This window comes from Nesoenas mayeri, assembly GCF_963082525.1.
Source record: "Nesoenas mayeri genome assembly, chromosome: 9".
In the NCBI taxonomy this organism is placed as follows: Eukaryota; Metazoa; Chordata; class Aves; order Columbiformes; family Columbidae; genus Nesoenas; species Nesoenas mayeri.
Genome location: NC_137557.1, coordinates 1,930,500 through 1,951,258, shown reverse-complemented (window position 1 = coordinate 1,951,258; position 20,759 = coordinate 1,930,500). Strand labels below are relative to the sequence as shown.

At 42.8% G+C, this 20,759-nt stretch overlaps 1 protein-coding gene across 1 annotated transcript; it reads left to right on the top strand.

Moving 5' to 3' along the window:
- Positions 1–8,905: 8,905 nt before the first annotated feature.
- On the top strand, positions 8,906–19,770 carry RARRES1 (retinoic acid receptor responder 1; the record flags this gene model as incomplete). The annotated part of the gene is made up of 7 exons (XM_080349680.1): positions 8,906–9,060; positions 10,106–10,523; positions 16,972–17,034; positions 17,908–18,082; positions 18,739–18,875; positions 19,455–19,517; positions 19,612–19,770. The coding sequence occupies 7 exons, from the start codon at positions 8,906–8,908 to the stop codon at positions 19,768–19,770; spliced, it is 1,170 nt and encodes a 389-aa protein (XP_080205806.1).
- Between the last annotated feature and the right edge of the window lie 989 nt (positions 19,771–20,759).

Genomic DNA, 20,759 nt, shown 5'->3' with positions numbered 1-20,759 from the left:
AAAAATCTGTTTGAGTTAAAAGCAGGTGCCTGTGACTCGTTTGCTGGGATTGCCAGGCATTTCCTCTTTGGATCAATGTGCTGCCTTCAGACCTGAAATCTTTATATCAAAACCTTCTCCATTTTAAGTGTCTTGTTAAGAAACATGTTTTTATGCCCGAACTCAACTTACTCTGCCCCTTCCAAAATGCTGCGTTCACTACGCATGTGCAAAGCGGCTTATAAGAAACAAGAAAACTAGGAAAAAAAAAACCTCATTAAAAATAAATACCTAAATCATAACAGCTGCATAATCTCAGCAAAAACTAATCTACTCCAGTAGATTTTAGTTGAAAGGTTGCATCCAGAAAAAAAATACACACCAGAAGGTGGTAAGTGTGTCTAGTTTGTAACATTACTCCTGAAAAACAGCTAGAGGCATTTCCTTCTAGTTTTGTATGCAGTGTGTTTCTTCATGCCTTTTTATTCCTAGTTCCTCAGTTATGGTAAAATGTGCAGGATTGAGATTTCGCGCTGCCACTACAACCAGACCCCGAGCAGTTCTTTTTAAACAAGGTCGCACCTCACCAAGTTAATGCTACAAACCCACATCATTACCCTGGGCTCCACCTAGGAGGCCGAATGAAAGCTCTGATGAGTAATCGAGGTTGCATCTCCAATCTTCTGCACTGACAAATATTCCGAGTGCAAAATGGGGATTGCACGTGTGCCTGTGAGAAAACGCTGGTTAAAAGCACCATCCTCCCTGCTCTGCCATCTCCGCTGATGTATCACTGAGCAAAACTACGTTGCTCTCACAAGGGTTTTCTAAAATCCCCTGGCGTCTCCTCTCTGGCCACAAACACGTTTTGCCTTGTCTGTGCTTTCTCTGAGCAAACTTGCAGCCGCAGTTCACACAGGGCCAAGCGCTGTGCTTGCTGAAAATGCTCAGCTCCTATTAAAGCACGCTCTTTTTCTCCATCTCTGTCTGCATTTTGTATGTTATGGTGAAGTTACAACAGTTAAAAATACATGTTTAATCTTCTGAAGAAAACCTCTAGGTACCTTGCAGTCAACTTCTCAGTTTAAATCGTGACTCTGCTACATCAAGTTACTTTGGAAAACACTTTCACTTTGACTCAGGTCAGTACAAAGGTCCAGTTATTAAAATTAAAAGTGATCTATGTCTGTACAGAAGCCAATATATAGCAGATTTCTTGAAACTAACCTCACGTTTCCCTAAAATGTGAAGAGGAAAAATCCAAGAAGTCTACATTCAGCAGTGTTTTTATTGAAAGTGAGCATTAGCATTATTTAACCGAGCATTTATTAGAAATTAAACCAGAAGATGCTACTGAGAGAAACCTGCTGTTAAAAGTGAGCATGTCTCTGTCAGAAGCAGCAACTTATGAATGCATTTAAAAAGTGTATCTTAGTCCTGTTGTGATGAGATTTCATTGCGCCCTTAGATTGTTACCACTAGAATATCTATGTTGTTAATATTGACAGCAGTTACCTTATCGTAGAGGCTCATGGAACCAAGAGCCAGTAGAGACAAGCCAGAGGTTTTGCCAGGGGGAGGAAAAGGACTCGGAGGCAACGAGAGGTCATCAGCGTTTCCCATGATTGTGCTTCAAAGACGCGCAGCGTTCGCTCCCCTGCTATTGTTTTTACGTTCACCTTTCCAAGCAAGGTCAGCCAGGACTATTTTTAAAAAGTCAAAACAAAATGTCAATATGAGTTTGCGCTTTTTGCAAGGAAAACTCTGCAATAATCTTGATGTCTGACACAGAAAAAAAGTTCTCCCCCCTTTTTCTTGCATACAGTAATTTCCCTTAAATCTTCTCGATTTGTTTAGACAGGACCAAGAATGGAATACTACCCTCAATTAAAAATTCTTTCAAAGGGAAAGGGTGGATGCAGAGACTCAGGAAGGAAATCTTAAACGCAATATTCACAATAGTATTTCAGTGATGTGTGTTACACCTCTGTCTATATATATGTATATATTTGCTTCATACACATGTAGCAATATGTTCTGGTTGTGAACATTTTACAGATCTGAGGCCCACTTTGACCTGATAGAAGTTTATAGCACCAGGCTCTTAAACTGGCAGCACATCATTTCATCTGACATGTCGACACAAATACTTGAGCATGTTACAATATCACCTAATAACAACTATATCGGGAAGAATAGAATTCCATCATTGTGAATGCATTTTTTCTTTTAAAAAAATGATTAAAGCCACCCTGAACGCTGTAACGCAAACCACACATCTCATGCCAACTTTGATTCAGTACAGACACTCTGACATTAAAACCTTAACTCCCCCTTCAGAGGAAAACAGCAGTTTTGTTTGATGCATCGCATACGACTTCTGACCAGATCTTGCCCTATCCCAGGTTTTCAATGCAAATATATTAATGTCAGCAGGAGAACCAGAGATCTTCCAAAAGAAAATGTCAAATTTGCATCTGTAAAATAAAAATATATTAATCTGGTTTCTGCCAAAAATTGCATTTTCTTAAAGACTTGGGAGGGTATCAAACCCAAATCCCTGACATTTCAGTTTGATTTAGTGAAGTGGCAGAAGAAGCTTAGCTAATGAGGTAGATATATTTCGTGGGTGATAACACAGTGCTAGAAAGGTTGGTCACCAGGTAAAAAATGATCTGCTCTACAAAGTGCAGGAGAAGGCTGGTGACTGCTCAATGCCACTACATCTAGATTGAGATATGAAAAGCAACCAACCAACAACAAAACCAACCAACTAACACACCTGGACAACAAAAAACAGGTTTGTGGTTTCTGTAGTTTGTGCTGGAGCTGGGCATAAACTTCTGATCTGTGCTAATATGCCAATCATTTCCAGGCAAAGTGATTTAATATCACATCAGTATAAATTCTTAGGTCTTGACCTATCAATCTGCTGATGTGTAAAATCAGACATGAGGGTGTAGATTTCAAAAAAAAATCTGAAAAAATATAGCAAACATTTGAATATACCAAAGGCTTATTCTCCCAGACCAGAACCGCTGTTTTGACTGTGCATGACATTAAACATTTCCTATTTTCGTTTGCCCTATTGTTCATAGGTCTCTTAATATAAAGAAAAAATGCTAAACAACAGTGTCTATTTCAGCATTTTTGACCAAACGCCTAAACCCCGTTTTTACTATGGCTTGTAGCGAGGGGTGAGGATAAAAGCGGTGAGTTTCCTCCCTGTTGTAGCGCGATGCGTTGGGGCAGCGTTCAGCTCACGGCAGCGGTGGTTGCCAGATTACACAAACTCACTTCAATTTCACAGCAACGCAAGCTGAAGAACTTTCTCCTTGTAGTCTCTCCAACTGGAATGAATGCCACTGAAAATTACTGTTTAGTGCTCCTTTGCTTCACAAATTGTTTGGGTTTTTTTTTTCCTTCAGCTTTGAACGGTTGAAAGTCTTTAAGTCAGTCTTATTATGGGATCAAAGCTGGCACTGAGATCATAGCTTTCGGTTGTCACTTGGATTTTTTTCAGCATAAACAATGTTTCAATGGCTATAATGCTCATGAAAAGTCCCACATTGGCCACGCTGAAATCTGCGCTTTGTAAGCGATGTTATTTCTCCATATTTTCTTTAATCCTTAAACCTAACAGAGAGATTTTAGTTTTGACTCCACCATCTTCCTGCTGATTAAGCCCAGCTACGCAATGTGGAGAAATAGACATAATAGTTCTTATACATTTACGTGAGGAAACAAGTATGTATTTGTCAAAACAGTATGACTAATCCAGAAAAAAGATCATTTTCTCAGAAGTTCTGGGAACATACGGTGATGCAGAAAAGAACAAAGAAGGAATTATTCTAATCAGAACCGAGCAAGTGAGATTATCATGAGATGGAGCAAAGATAAGAAAACTATCATTGACTAAGGAGACACGTGCTGAGAAAACAAACCATTCATTAGTATGTAAAGGAGGTAATATCTATATGAATTAAAGAACTAGAGGCAATTGCTCTAATGATTTTATTCCACATTCATCTAATGCTCAGAGTAAATCTGGGTAATATCTACAACAACCAAATATGACGCTTGCAATAGGAAGTAAAAAATCATAGTATGGATTTTGATTTGTTCTCTGAGATGGTTTTAGAAGGTCCTGAAGACTAATCTGCCTTGATTGCTATCAGAGTGGTCAACCTGCCTCAGGGCTGGATCATCTGGTGTTAGAGGAAACCCTGCAGAACAGTAAAATTAGCGGCCTGGAGATCGTCACCACACCACTTTATAGGCATGGGCTGAAATTGGGTAATATATCTACCGACATAAATATAGATTGGAGTATTTAGCTCCGAGCAGATCTTAAAATACAAAATTCACTATGTGAAGATAAAATGCCACACATAAATCAGTCTCTGAAATGTCTCCCTCCAACACAACTTCTTAACAGAGAATTAAGGATAAATTCTACCTATTTTCCAGTGTAAATAACATCCCCAGCTCATGAAGGAAACCCTTCAATGAGGAATATTTTTTGTTTGTGTTTCATCTTTTGTATGAGAGATGCCACAAATTATATTTTTAAAAAAATAGGATCACCTTTTCTGTCTGTTGAGGAGTGAGAGTGTAGGACCAGTCCCTGGCTTCTCCCAGTGTTTTGCCCCTTTTGGTTTTCACCAAAGGAGCCAAGGACCCAAATCTCCTGTCCACGGCTCCTGCGCAGAGCAGACCCTGGAAACAGTTCCTGCAAAGGACAGAGAGAACAACGGTCACCAAAAATAAGGGGACAAATGGGAGGATATAGCGAGCAAGACACAGAAAATGTGTTTCCTCTCAACTGTTACTTCTGCTGCATCCTTTCAAACACGTCACCTCGCGAGAAAGACAGTTTGTGAGACAATGCTTTGGAATTTAGCATAGGAATTCACTCATTTGTCCCCACCTTTGTTAAAACAGTAACAGAATTGTGCAAATACTTAATGCCTTGTTTAAACATTGTGCAACTGAACAGTTCAAAAGTTATTGTTCTGTTGTAATAGTCAGTTAACAGAGACATACATTGAATCTTTATAAAACCATTGTAAAATAGCCAGTATTACAAGGGGCTTTTTATTGCCATCAGCTATGAGTAACTGTTAGCATCCAACAAATGAAAATAGTTTGTGTGTAGGGTGACAGGTTGTGACTTTGCATCCATCCAGGTCTGCCAGCAGGAATTTAATATAAACAGTGCTTTAGAGGCTTCATTTTAGAGCCTGGTTTTCTGGAGATCCAGAGCACTGTCCAGACGTCTCTGGAGAGGTGGCACAGCTGTGAGAGCTGTGCAAAGGAAGGAAAAACTCTGCCCAAATACCGTGGCTCTGCCCAACCTTTCGGCTGAGTTCCTCTGTGACAGCCATCAGAGTACAAAATACTCACATACGCCTGTATTCCCAGCAGCTTTTCATCTTTAAATGGCTGCTTTAATATCTATTTATTTTTAAAAAGGCCTGAGTATGTGTCCAAGATATATTTGTTATAGTTTTACAAGGCAGAATTGTGATTTCAGTTTATTAACAGGTATTATTTATCGCTTGTGCTTGTTTTGGGCTCTGTAGTGATTATGTCTCACTGGGCATGTAAAGGATTTGTTTGCTGGGGCCAGTCTATAAACTACGATTTCTCTGTTCCATACCTGTTCCGTAATCAAAAGAAAATTACCCAAATAGGTTAGCAAAATGTTACGTGTCTCCTTTTAATGTTAGAATAACAGTGCTAAAAATCTGCAATGCTTTACTCCTTCTGGTTACAATATACAGCCTTTCACTGTTCTTGGGTTGAGGTCATTTCATATATATTCCAATTTTCTAGCAAAATATCATTTCCAATTCCATTATTTAGTTATTCAATTCAGCCATCTGCTATAAACCTGTCTCATTTCTCAAGCCCAGCAACCCCCAAGCAAAGTCCATCCCAAGAAATACCCACCGAACCTTTCAGGCTGTTGGCTTTTCTGCCAGACTCCAGAAGTGCTGGCACCGCAACGCGTGTGAGTGGCATCAGTCCTGTACATTTGACAAAGATTAAGAAGCTGAAAATAGCTGTAAATGCAGAAAATCTTAGCTTTGTGACTATTCCCCAAGGTAGAAGACTAAATGTGGTCCTGTTATGAAATAAACCCTCAAGAAAACCATGAAGAATCAATGTAGCGTGTTGTGTTAGTCCCTTCAAACGGTTAAAGATGCAGCCCGGTGACAGGCAGTTTTGTGCTGAATTCCCCAGGTACGTACGATACCACGATTAAAGAGAGAGGATCCAAATGACACATGCCTTGTGCCACCAGAATTGCTGTTAGCACATCTCCACTGCTTGACAATAAAAGACGATCCTATAAATGCTCACGTGCTCGACAATTTCTGTGCTTCTCAGATTCAGTGGGTTCACAAAGGGCTTTTTCTGCGGTTAAATGTTTGACACTGTAAAAGATACTGATTTGATACACTAAAGCTATAGCAGATTGAGAGAAATGCCACGTGGCTTCAAACATCTTAGGGAAAGAGAGTGGAATGGGAGATTAAAGGTGATTTCCATCAGCAAACATCGCTTCTGAGCTGGAGGAGTCTCCAAGCAACAAGAGCAGAAGTCCTGAGGGACGGTTCACTGGAAGAGCTGCCCAACAGCACGGGAGCGGTGAAAAGAGAGCTCTCAAGCTTGGTCCTGACCGTTTCACTTTGAGAGAATGTTGGCGTGCATTTTAAAAGCAATATGAAAATATACAGAGTAAAGGGAACAGGTGGCATCAACCACTCTGCAGGTTTTTGGGGTTACCAGACTTTCTTGACTGACACAGATATCGCAGCCCCTTACATGTCAGGTGCTATTCCTGTACTGACCAAAATAACTTGAATTTAAGTGATGGCTTTCAAGTCTTTTCGCTTTTCTTAATTTCCTGGCTCTAACAATTCTGGTCAAAACCAAACCCAGAAGTCTAACAGGAGACCAAGTCAAAGGCCTTGAAGGTAATTCACGTCACAGCAAGTACTTATTGGCTTCAACTGCTTTCTCTCTCCTTGTTTATTTTATTAGTTCCCTATGGAACTATTACAGCTACACAGCAAACTTCCCCATAGGCCAATCAACACATATTACCCACAGGTTTTTAGAAAACTTGTCTATTGTACCCTCAAAACATGGGCAAATTAATTTTGGCTTCAATGTAGCCCGTCCTTTCGTAAAAATGCAATGTGTCATAGATTTTGAGCACTAACACCTGCAAGAAACACAGCCTGCATTGAGTTACATATATCAAATCCACGGGGAAAATTTTGTTACCTGGGTGTGCAAGAACAGCATCTGTCGCTGCTGACACTGAATACGTTTGCCTTCAAAAAAACTCAAACTTATCCATAAGCAGAAAGATTTAAAATTAGTCAGAAGCCTTCAACAGCAAATTTCCCTGAAAAAGTGAGCCACACTAAAAATAACACACGTATTTTTATGCCTATGCTTAACCATAGGCAAGGTCAGCCCAGCAATGCATTAGGAGATCACCTATTCAAAGCTTGGTTTATCCAGCATTAGGAGATCATCTATTCAAAGCTTGGTTTATCCAGCAAAAAATGTGGAGACTAATTACACAGAAAATAAGCTCTTGTGATTAATTATTGGGAATAATTCTTGATAGGGATGGGGGAAGCCATAAACAATTCACTTAAAATCAAGTAACAGAGCTTGTTTTTAACTCCAGCAAGATGTTGAAGTTAGAACTGGAGAAGTTGCAAGAAAGAATAAACTGAAGTTTGTCCAAATTCATTGTATTATATTACAGACATCTGTTAGCGATTATGAGCCAGTGAGGTCTGTTGTAAAATGCTTACAAAGGATATAGAAATAGTCTTCAAATATGAAACAAATTAGGAATAACTGGCCTCTAAACAAGCATTTGATGTATGAAAAAAAAGATGGTAAGCAAATGAAAACCTCAGAATGCTTTTTGGAGCAGCTGCCTGAAACAACCCTCATTTCCATTTCTAAAGGGTCCAAGTCAGATTTGACACACGCGTGATGCAAACCACAATAACATGGGAAATTTGCCATAATGTACAGTTTGCTAAAGAAGAACAGAGAAGGAAGAGTGAGAGAGGCTTATTAACATGTACCTTGCACCACCATTGCCCTCTGAATCTGGACTAAGTTAACTGGAATGAGAGGTAAAAACTAAAATTTATATGTCACTTCAAGTTAGATCACTCGCTTCGGTCCCTTTTCTTCAGATGTTACACGCTGTAGAGCTTCATTTTCACTGTCACCAAAAAGTCTGAAGCAAACAAGCAAGCATGGCTTGAGGCCAGTCTGCTGGAGGATGCACTTACAGGTTTTAAGGGCCACATAAAACGCAAACTTAAAATAAATGCTGGGGAAGCAGCAAATGCCTGTGTCTGTACATATTCAGCAACATTCCCCCAGCCCTGACCCGGAGCTGTTCAGCATTTAAGCTTTTATTTTCCCAAGTCAAAATGCTTTGTAAATTCAGAGTCATGTTTGATCAACAGCAAATTATACCAGCATCATCTCTGCAGTGATTTAGGAGAAGCACCATGGAAATTCCTTCTTCTCCCTGCTTTGTGCTGCAAGTTCTCTGCCCTTGTCACACTGACGCTCGGGTCTGGGTTACTCACAACCTCTTTGTTGCGCTCAGGAGGAAGGAAACAACCATATCACTGAGAGTGATGCTGACTGAGAAAGCAGGAAAAGGAGGAGAATTTTGTAGGGAAAAGGAAGGACATAGAAAGTTACAGATGGGGCCAAAGCCTCATGGCTCAATACTTTGACAGCTGGGGTTTGCAGGCTTTTCCAGCACGAGCAACAAAGTGCCAGATTTACAAGCTCTTACCTCTTCTTAAGCTCTTACCTCTCATTCAAGCCTCTGAAATCCCACAAAACCTAAGGCTTTAAAACCATGTCAAACTTCTACCATGGCTGGTCCTTCCTCCTCTCTCAGGGCATCCTCAGCCCTCGATATGAGCGGAGAGAACAAGCAGCATCAGGAAACAACGGGCACCGCTTGGATCTCCGATGTCAGCTGCGAATCACGCTTTGTATTTCATTTGAAAAGTAACATTGGAGCTGTCATCGCAGCAAGGATAAATGAGAAAAGACTGGATGTTGGTTTCTTCAGCTAAACAGAAAATATTAGAGACAAACATGGCAAGTGTCCCAATAAGGAAAAAATTAGCCTGCTCCCTCTGCAAAATTTTATGAACCCTTCCCCGCAACAAATATATGAAAAATGTCGTCATCCTCTAATAGGCAGCTGTGTGACTACAGATATGATATTAAATAAAGCGATGCATTGTAAAACCGAGAGAGATGTTAAATTAATCTAAATTTAACCTTTCTATATGGGATATAACTCAGGTACAGCTGAGAAGTTTGGCCCCTAAATTAGATAAAAGAAACTTAATTTGCTTCATGAGTTACTGACAGTGTCAAAAGGCTGAAGGGAAAAAAAACCCGAACCACATAGCTGCACGCTTACTCTTGGACGCTGAACTTACTGAAATGTCTGAATTTAGTAACACTTTACCACCTTCTAGTACGATTGGTATACGAGAACAATTTTTTAAAAGTATTTTCTTTGCTAATACAAGTGCTGGAGGAAACTGCCACACAGGTTACAAAGGCAGAAAGCTGAATAACGTCAAAGAAAGGGAGATCGAGGGGGAATCTGAGGGGAGCTGAGGGGACTTAAGCTCTTTGAGGCAAAAGCACTACCTTCATTTTGAATTCCATACAGCATTTTTCACCTTATCAACAAATCATGTAGTAATACATGTAATTGTTCTGTCCTTGTTTAAAATGTATCTATGTAGCACCTAGAAACCCCTGGAGTTGGATACAGCTGGCAGTAAACACGAAAGTGTAGAATGAAAGACATGGTTGCAGTGCAGCTGGCTACCTGGGCTCATAATAAAGTGAAATATAACTTGGTAGCATTTGAATAGTTCCAATCACAGGGAGAGAAAAACATTCTGTTCACTATGATTTACTTAGACTGGAAAAAAAAAAGATGATTGAAGAAGGAATAAAAAACCCCACAAAAATAGAAGAAGGGACTTAAGTCCCCTCAGCGCCCCTCATGTCCCCGGGCTCCCCTCAGGCTCCCCAGCCGGGCTGAAGCAGGTGGGAGGGCTGAGGAGAAGGGGAGTAGCCGAGCAGAGCGGAGTTTCCCTCAGCGCTTCCCGGCACTGACAGCGGGCGGAGGGCGGGAGGCAGCGGGCCGGGCCCCCCCTATTAGTACCGGCCCTCGGCGGAGCCCGCCTCAGAGCGGAGCCCGCCTGGATCCCCCGCCGTCTCCCAGCGCCATGCAGGGGGTCAAACCCGCCGCCTTCCTCCCGCTCCTCCTCCGCCTCAGCGCGCTGCTGCTGCCGCCGCCGGCGGGCGCGGAGCGGGAGCTGAGCCCGGGCAGCCCGGCGGCCGCGGGGGCGGCGCGGGTGGCTCTGCACCACCTCAACTTCCAGGCGGGCTCCCCCGGAGCGCTGCGGGCGCTGGGGCAGGTCCGCAAGGCCACGCTGAAGGTAGGGGGAGAGGCCGACCGGGGGAAGCGGGGCGGCTGCGGAGGAGCGCGGGGCGGTGAGGGGGGTGCTCCCCAGGCGCGGTCTTTAAAGGGACGCTGGGAGAAGTACGGTTAATAAGTGTTATAATAAAAGAGCGGGGGAGTGAGTGGTGCGGGACTGAGCCACCCTGAGGGCAGCACCAGACCGCGCTGGGCACCAAGCGCCTTCCCGCCTCCCTCAGGGGCTCCTGCTCCACTGTCCTCCCCTCAGGGGGCACCGGGGCCCTTCAGCGGCTGCTGTCAACCCACCCCTTCCCTCATAGGGCACCCGGGTCCCCTCAGGGACCCACTGTCCCTCCCTCAGGGGGTACCCAGGTCCCCTCAGGAGGCCACTGTCCCTGCTCTCAGAAGGCATCTGGGTCCCTTCAGTGAGCCACTGTCCTTTCCCTCAGGGGGTACCCAGGTCCCCTCAGGAGGCCACTTTTCCTCCTCTCAGAGGGCACCTGGGTCCCCTCAGGAAGGAGCACGGATCCACCTCAAAACATCATTAACTTACTAATAATTTAAACGTGTGTTGGTCGAGGTTGGTCCTGGCACCCTGAGCTGGAATCACGAGCAGCATAGAGCAGACTGGGGAAAGGGGAAACAAGCACGTGGCAGGCACACGATGGAAAGAAAACGGTTTGATAAGTAATTGCTTTTGGAGCAACCATCATCTACTCAGTGTGAGTAGGAATGGAAAAGACTTTGTCTGGAGACTGAGAGCTTCAACTAAAGGTGATGCAGTTCCCTTCAGAAGACGTACCTTTATCTTCCAAAAAATGTGCCAAGGTGACAGAAAGAGGCAGGACTCCTAGATGGGAGCAGCAAAAACTTCTGGGGAACATTTGCCCAAGGCTGTAGATCCTGGAAGGAAAGCTCTCCCTTCCTGGAGAGCTGAGGGTCCAGGCTATGGCAAAGGATGGGATTTAAATCAAGCCTCCTTAGCCTAGTCTGTCTAGGCTGGTGCTGGGCAGCTCCCTAAAGCAAGGGCTGGTTGTTTGGGATCCCAGTCTGAAGCACCAAGTGCAGCACTGGATTCCACTGGATCCCTTTCATGGCTGTGGCATCTGCAAAGGAGATCTTACCGCATTTGTCCTCCAGCACCTGCACAGCAGGTTCAATCCAGGCCCTCACTCCTGAAATTAAGAATAAGATTGTACAGTGTAAAATCTTCCCCTTCAAAAAAGAAGTTCCAACCCACCCTGAAGTGCTTAGGATGCACTATTGTGGTCCTTACAACACTGAACTTGAGCTTCAATCTTTCACATATATCCCAGTTGACAGTGGTTCTAAACCAATTTGAAGCCTGTTTGAGTTTCACAGAGTATTTAACAGACCAGAACAACTTCCAATTAAAAGTGACAAAACACTAACTATTGTATAAAACTTCAGAATTTGTGTATTACTTTGTGTAATGCAAGGCTGAAGGATGGTGTTGGCTGTGCTACCTGCTGGGGAATGCAAACACGATGTCCTGCTATAGATTTACCTGAGCCCACACCCTTTAGGAACTGCTCTCACCATCATTCCCTAACACGTCAGTAAATATCCAGTGTGAGAGGTGCTGAGGATGGATGTGCTAGTGCAGCCTCTCATTCCTCCTATGGAATTGCTGCAGACATCTCGCACAGAAATTTACTGTGATATTTGATACTCCTCTAGAAACCTACAAGCGCTCTTTTTATATTTACTGTGTAGTGTGCACATTTATATATATATATTTCCATATACAAACTCTTGTGCCTCTTTTAAGAACAACTGGCCCCTGGCAGCAGCCCATGCTGCTGGAAGCCCGTGCTGCGCTTGCTTATTAAAAGGGACATATCAGAAATAAGAGGTCGGTATAGATCCTCTTTGCAACCCCAGCGTAAATGAGTATTTGCAAGGTAGTTTTGGGGAGGAAAAGTGATTTTTTCCACCTGCCTATTAATATAGGAAAGAAAAATATTGGTTCATTACAGAGAAGTGAAATGCCTCGTTATTTCCTCGCAGCACTTGATGCTGTAGGAGGTTGCTGTAACCCCCTTCTGCAGTTTATTTACCCTTTTTCTTTGCACACACTGTGAAAACAAGAGAAGAAATGTGCTGAGTATGGTCACTTCCTTCTTTCCTGTCCTCCACTGTAAAAAAAATGGAAAGAATTTCCTAGAAGGAATGTGCCTTATTATATGAATGCAGGAAACCAAAATGTTTGAGTTCTGGGGTTGTTTGTTTGGTGGGGGTTTTTTTGGTTTTTAATTTTTATTTATTTATTTATTTTTAAGGAGACTAGTTTCCTATTGGTCAGTGTATTACCCGATCTAGTAAAAATAGGATAATTTTATCACGCAATTTAATCATGAGCATTGTATTTAAAAAGTAACATTATTAGCCCACTAGCCCATGAAACTGTAATAATTAGAAACAGGACTGAAGACTGTCACCAGTACAGTAACTCTGTTAGATGTGAAAGATTTTTCAAGTTCACGTAAAATGAGACATCAGTGCTTTTCTCTCCTAGCAACAAATCCCAGAGATAAGCGAAACATATAATAACTCCTACCTTGCCATTGGCCGCAGTTTTCTTTTCATCGTCCCTTCTCATTGATGTGGGTTTTTCTCTTAAGTGAATATCTTCTAGGAAATGGCAGCATGCACCTCATGGAATTGTTGACAGCTGCACTTTAAAACACATGTTTGAGGAGAGCAGCGTCAGTGTGAGCCAGCTGAAGATCCTAGAATTCAAGAGAGAAACATTCAAAACACTGCTGTAGCAGTTTCCTGTGCCCAGCTGCCCTGGAAAGCACAGCTGAGTGGTAGGGAGGTGAACTCTACAGGTAAAACTAGGTAATCTGTTGGTTAAGCTGCAGCTTTTGCTTAAATCAGACAACAAAATGCCATTTTACAGGTGGACATTTCACAAGCTCACCTTGACGCCAAACAGTGCCGTATCAGGACTGCGGTCTTAATATTAGAAGTCAGGTAAAAGATTTCTACTTGTTTCCAACAGTCAGGACCCCACGTTAGGGTGGGGAAGGTAAAATCAGTGAAAATCTAGGGAAAGGCAGAGAAAACAGCTGCCTCTGCTGGATTTTTCCCCCTGCCTGGGCAGCCCGAGAGCTCACCTGGCTGCTGGCGGGTGTCCAGAAGCCACGGGCCACCTGAGCTGGCTTGTGGGGACAGTGGCAGGGCCACACAGTGGGGATCCCCCCAGGGACCCCTCTCTCAGTACCACCTTCTCCCTGCCTGGTGATCAGCTCAGCTCCCTGATCCAGCCACCGAAAACTGGTCCCCGTGCCAGAGAGGAGTTCGAGCAGCGTAAAGCAATTGCGAAACCACCTCCTTCGGGACCTGGAATGAAACTGCTCTTAAATTGTTATCCTGGCCTTCGCAGCACTAAGAATTTGTCATGAAAGCTGTATTAATTTTGAGCCCTGAAATAAAACCATCCCGTGACCCAGATAATCAGTGGAAAAATGAATTACTCACTTGTTTTCTTCTCTTTTGGACTCATTTATCTCTGGCTGCTTACAGCCAGCCATCGCTGGGCGATGTCAACTATTCCTGAGCTCTTATTCAACTTGCACTATGTGATGGTTTACAGTGAGGCATCTTGGCATAGAAAACTGGAAATAAAAGCGATGTTTTTCTTAGAAACTAGAAATCCTTCTGTAAAAGTTAAAATTATTTAATGCCAAATGTACCCTCTCCCTGGTGAGATCAGAGAAGTCCCTGGTACACGTACCTAGACTGAATATATATTTTAGCCATGTAGCACCACTGGAAAGCCTTGTAGGTGAGTACTACAGCTATGGTGGGGCTGTTGCAAATTAAGAGAGAATATCTACTTCAAACACCACATAAGCACAGAATTATGTATTTTTTTAAAGCAAGTACTTACCAGCTCATTAATCATGAAGTTTTTCTATATCCTTCTACTGAGAAGAATCAGAGGCTGAATAATAAGTTCAAAATAAGTCCCAGTTTCTTTTGTTTTCTTCATTAGTGCTCAATATCAAACAAATGCAATGAAACCACTGAGATATTTTGTCAGAATCTGATTACTCTTCTCAAAGTTACCACAGCTATAAAAATGATTATTTTTTTTCTTTAGCAGACAGAAGCAGTGACACCAATGCAAGAACAAATGATATTGGAAGACTAGCTGAACATATTTTAAATGGCTGAAGATGCTGGCCAGAAAAGATTTGGTTTAAGTATAAAAAAGCTTTGGTTACAGAGTGTCAGACACTGAAGCTGTGATGGGAGGGGACGCTCAGGCTGCTGCACTGTGCCCCTTGAGGAAAAGGTTCGGCAGGAACCTGCGTCACTGGGCTTAAAAAATACCCATAACTGATCAAATGAATGTTGGAGACAACAGCGGTAACACCTCCTGGGTACCTTTACAATAATTAGAAACTTCAACTTAACTGCACTGATTATCACGAGAGATTAGACCCTTCCTCCAGCACCACCAATCACTGATTCTTTTGTAAACATATATTTCAGAAAGCTACTTTTTACCATTTTGCTATGGTAAGAGTGTCATAGTCTCAGTCATGTTGAGGACGCTGTAGCCAAGGCACAAAATGGGGGCAGCAGAGAAGGGGAGAATGAGGAGGCAGAGTATATATTATTAAAGCCTGAACTCATCCTCTCTCCATCTCCTCCATTCCCTTCATGGTGTGATCTGGGTCCAGCTCCACACTTGCATCATTGTAAAACTTCCAGAGGGGATTTTCTAGAAGTCGAGCAAGTGACTAAGCCAATTTGTCCTCTTATCTGCAGCGAAAAACTCTGTGTATGTACCAAAGGCAGGTGCTGGGCTGATGACCTTGCCCAGGGAACGAAACTTTGCTGACATTCTGCTATTTCCTGGAAGAAAGCACGAGAGGAACACAAAGACCCAGGTTTAGAGGAATAAAACACATGCGCACTTGCTTTGGGTTCTAATCTTCAAAACGATGCTGACAGCCAAAATCGCCCTCCTGCTTGGCTGAAGAGTATTGTATTTAAAAACCAAGTCTACTAAATCAGTGCTGTGGCTGGAATACAGCAGTTTGACTTAAATCTGTATTTGTAAAGGCAGCTTGCATTCCCCAGTACCATGCATTTTCTACACACTACCTCACACGTGCCATGCAAAGAAAACACTGTGTAATGATGTATCCTACACCAGTAGCAAATGGAAGCAAGAAGAGGTTTATGGGAAGGGAGAATCCCTCTCATTAACCACATGACATAAGCAAACGAACAAGCTTTCCGACACAGAAGTGCTTAAGTTAAAATATAGCATATAAAAGGTCTTATTTTCTTTCATTTATTTCTGGCTGATTTAATCAAAGGAAAGGCTTGGAAATGTACCAAACAGCTAAATGACAAAAACTCTATCATTTTATGAGGAATTAGTTGAATAAACACAAAGTTTTCCACACTATTTGTAACTTGGACTCCCTTCTCAAAAGAAATATAAACATTTCAAAAGTTAATATAAAAGCTGGTAGGAAAATAAGAGACTGAGTGATGAAGTAAAGAGCAGATCATGCAAATACTTTTTATGAGGCTCCACTCTAGCACTATTAAATGAGACATTAATCCTGTTTCAGGGCAATTAATACTTTTTTATGGCCAACATTAAAAGCTAGTTTCTATCTCAGCATGTGTGGGGCTGGGACACTGTGATATCCCACACCAAGAATACAATTCCTTACCTGAACCATTGCTTTTGGTAATATGAAAATAAATCCAAAACAAAGTGGAAAAAGGTCCCAGAAAATGACCTATTTCAAAGGTTTGCATTTCTAAGGCTTTTCTGATGTTTTGTGCTCCAAGAGCTGCTACTGGCTGCTTCCCACCAGCAAGAAATATTCTGTTATTTTTCCGTAACAAGGTAGATCTGGGACAGCTGGTTGGACAACGCAATGAGTGGTATTTTCAGGGTGAAAGAGAGCAGACAGATCAGAATCCCGCTCTACATGTTGTGTAGCAAAATCAGTCTCCTTCCAGTCATGAGGGAAAACAAAACGAGCGAGGTTACCAACCCTGAGATGAAATTAGCCTGTCTAATTCCTGTCCAACTGTGGAGCAGTCAGTGAGTTTTGATTCATTTATATATTCAAGGGCACCCCGATAGCCTGTGCAAAAAATAACCTCCTTGGAAGCCGAACATGGATTTGTAACTTTATTCTTTTTCAAGTTACTCAGTATCAATGTGTCCTGTGAAGGACTTTGAGCTGTATTTTCCTTCTTGCATAGCTCTGCCAGGAAAGGCTTTAAAGCATCCCTTAATCTAAAGGTTATTTATTGTCCTTAAGAGCCTTGGTGCTTGCCGCTGGGATCATCTGGGTGCGTCTCCTCTGATCCACGAGGCCTGAGTTTGCTCCTCAGCGCTCATGATCCAGCACGTAAAGCTGTAGTAACACTGACGGCTGAACCCTTTTCTCTTCCAGAGCATCCCAGACTCTGGCCACAAGTATTACCTGCAGTTCACTACCGAAGACTACAGAACCGGGGTGAGTTTATGGTCCCCTATGTTTATTTCTGAGACTGTGAGTTAATTTAATTTCAGCATCTTCAAAACTGTCATAATTGGATCTTTCGCAATGGAAAGACCTTTACGCTTCTACCTGCCCATCCCGCCCGGGACATGATTTGTTTTTAGCATCACCCAAGTATTTAATCTAATCAGGTCCCTGCTCCGTCAAGGCCCAATGGGTCCGAGCGCCGGAGCCACCGCGTCACCCCGTGCCCGAGGACTGGCTGGTTCAACCCACATCGGGCAACTAAGCGCCCGAGGGAAACTTTTCAATGCCCCAAACTCAGTGCAACGGTACGGTCCTGGTTATCCACTCGGAGCTCCTGCCGGGTCCACACACCCGAATGAGAACGAAGAGATGACAGTTGTGTATTCTTTTTAATTATAACCCCCCCATTCATTCCACCAGACAGCTGTCATCAGCAATTTTCCTGCAAGCAGCTGCTTTTCCATTACACACACATTTTATGAAATTCAGATTATTTTCAGAATTTAATATGAAGCATTAGATTATTTTTGGTTTAAGGCTGAAGTATCATACAGTGAAAGTCCCTGTTGTCAATTGAGAACTCCCATATTTTCAAGATGACTTAGTGCATTTCTGCTACACTTCAATTAAAACTTCTGTTTAATGACTTTAGCCATATGGTTTTAACCTATTTACTTTTCTGGAAAAAAACCCTATCCTTCTAAAGATTTTCTCGAGCCCTGTACAGCTTCATAGAAAGCATCCCATAAAGACATGTATGTACTCCACGTATATACTTCACAAAGAGCTTTTTAAAGAATGTGTTGCTGGTAAATAAAAAGTCTTGATTAAAGATAACAGTCTTAAATTCTCCAACGACAGGAAAATGCTGGGAGCTGCCTTGCTACGGTGTTGTACCCGAAGACAAAGTCTCCTCCTGTCGTCAACATCAAGTGCACGGACACCAAAGACCAGAAGCAAATCCAAGAAGAGGACAACAGACTTTACCAAAAAATTAGGCGCCAAACCAAACCGATAATTGGAAACAATATTCCAGGTATACTCCAAACAACTCTATTTCATTTTATCTCAAAGAGCCCAGGTACTTCTAAGAGCACAAGCAAATGTACACGCATTTTTAAAAGTAGATACATATATTTACCGTAGCAGCTTAAAACCATAGAGCTAGCTATCAAAACAGCTCCACACGGACAGCAATTCTCAGGGAGAAAAAAACCCGATCTATTTAGTAACAACGGTAGGCAGTGCCACGTTGTGAAGGTGATTTGGGTTTAAAGCCCAGGCAATTTTATATTCAATAAACACAAAACGTCCTCAAAGCAACAACTGCCGTAACCCACACACCCTCCCCAGCCACGGGTGGAAATTCGCAAGGGATGACTCACGGGATTTTTCCATCCTGCAAACAGAGCGCCACACTCCCTTGTTTCCTTGAGGATATTTTGCGGATGTTTTCCTCATGGGTATTGGGTTTCTTACCTCGCCGTGGGGACCCTGTGAACAGCGTCTCTGGGCAATTCCAGTTCTGTCACACTTGCAGGTATCATTCTCCGTTCCAAGGCTGTAACTCAACTGAGGGAAGAGTCACTTTCAGGAATAGCTCCACCAGGAAAAAACACTTGGTTGTTTGTCATTTTTCTACTAAACAGCCACAATTAATCATTTTCATATTATTCCTTTTCTCTCTTGCAGACAGCTACGGAAATATCGAACCGGCCCTGGAGCCCGTGTGGGCTTTGGCTGTTGCCGGCAGCAGTTACATGATGTGGGAAAAGTCGGCGGAGAACCTGGGTTACTTTATGGCACAAGTCAAGTCTGCGAAGCAGTGGGTGAGTGCAGTGGAAATTACACCTCTGATCCCAGAGGCCAACAGAGTCTGCTGAGCAGCAGAGAATAAAAGAGCCATAAACAGCTTACACTCTCTGTAATGGGTGCAATTCTCCCAAAATCCCAGACTCAAAGGTACCATCAGTCTGGTACCTGCCGTACGCTCTCTGGGGAATGTATCCCACACCTGGAACATGAGTTCCCAAAGCTTTGGTTCTCTCCGTGCTCGATATACTGTGTTCGTTTTTTATTCCCAACTTATTTAGAATGAAATTTCTCTGCAAGAGGAATTAATAGTCAGGTAAGATTCCTAAATTTGAGGGTTAACTCTATTAATTAGTATGTGAGCCAGCCTAGTTAGATTGGCAGGGAAGTCAGAGCGCAGAGCCACGCCACAGTTAGCGCCTTCCAGCTTTTTATGCAGGAAGAACTCCTAATTCTCCACATAGAAAACCCATCTGACTGCACAACCATCTCCAGCCCTGCTCAGCTAAATCCAGTCCAGTACATCACCGCAGACTCTACACTTCAACAATAGAACTTGTGTTCTTGATTCTTTTTTCTCTTTGCTACATATCCAGATAAGGAAAGATGATTTTATCGAGTTCGACTACACTGTCCTGCTCCACGAAATTCCAACACAGGTAAGAAAGCGTATGCGTTATAACAGCTCCTTTCATCAACAGAGAAACAGTATAAAGATCATAAATGACGTGTATTTTTATATCTGTTCTCCAGGAAATTGTCTCGTGTCACATGCGCCTCACTTGGCTTCCTGGTCACCCTCTGAAAGTGAAATATTTCTGTTCTTCAGAGAATCAGAGGCTCGAAGATGGATCTGGAATGGAATCTGGATCAGCTGCTGGCATTTTGGATGAAAGGGGAGCAAATTTTTAAGAGAGACTGTCAGCTTTATGTATATGGATTAAATGAGAAAATCCTTGTGTTAATAGACCCGGAATTGTGATAATTTTTCTATACAAGTCGCACAACGGTGAATTTGAACGCTTTCACTTGTCTGTTTTGTTCCAAAACTAATTCCTCTGACTTCTTAAACTGCAAGACTCGTATGTTCTATAGTTCTACCAAAAACTTCGCTACTACATGTATACACTGATCAACATACACAACTTGATTTTATGTCACTAAACTTAGAGTAACTTAGTTTGTAAACAAAGTTAATATATTTGGATAAAAAATCTTGAGAAAAGTATGAATCTGTCACCAAGAAATATTTGTCTACTAATTTTTGGGGGAAGTTGATACACGCTGGTTTTTAACTTACACCTCTAATAAAACAAATACCATGGCGCAGGGTCGGGTTTTCTTTCACGACGCTGCTGTTTGACCCCAACTTTCCATCTTCTCTCAGTTTCTGGCCCTTCAAAGGACGCGGACGAGCGGAGGCAGCAACACATCTCCCGCAAGGCAGCGGTCGCCGGCAGCCGCCCGGCCCTGGTCCCGCTGACGTGCCGCCGGTCCCCGCAGCGTGAGATTACCTTGCAAAATAAGATTTTCTCTCCTATTTCTGAAAGGCAACTCGGAAAATATTGACAGAGGGGGAAAACAAATGTGTTTTCTTGTCTCTGCTAGCAGCGCGGAACACTGCAAGGTTTGTCAGAGGGAACTCAGGATGTTGTCTTTGTCTATTTGCAGTTGTTGCTGTTTTACCTGGAAGGAAAACAGAACAGCAGGCAGGAGGGCTCTGTGCAGATGAATTTCCACGTGTGTGTCTGGCGGGGAACAGCCGTGCCAGGTACCATCACACAGCTCCTCTGTTCACCGCCGCCGGCCTAAACACCTCCAAGGCTGGTCGCAACAACACCTTTTTGTCCTTTCCCACCCAGTTCTCCATTTGTATTTACAGCAGAGCCGCTGTCATGCCT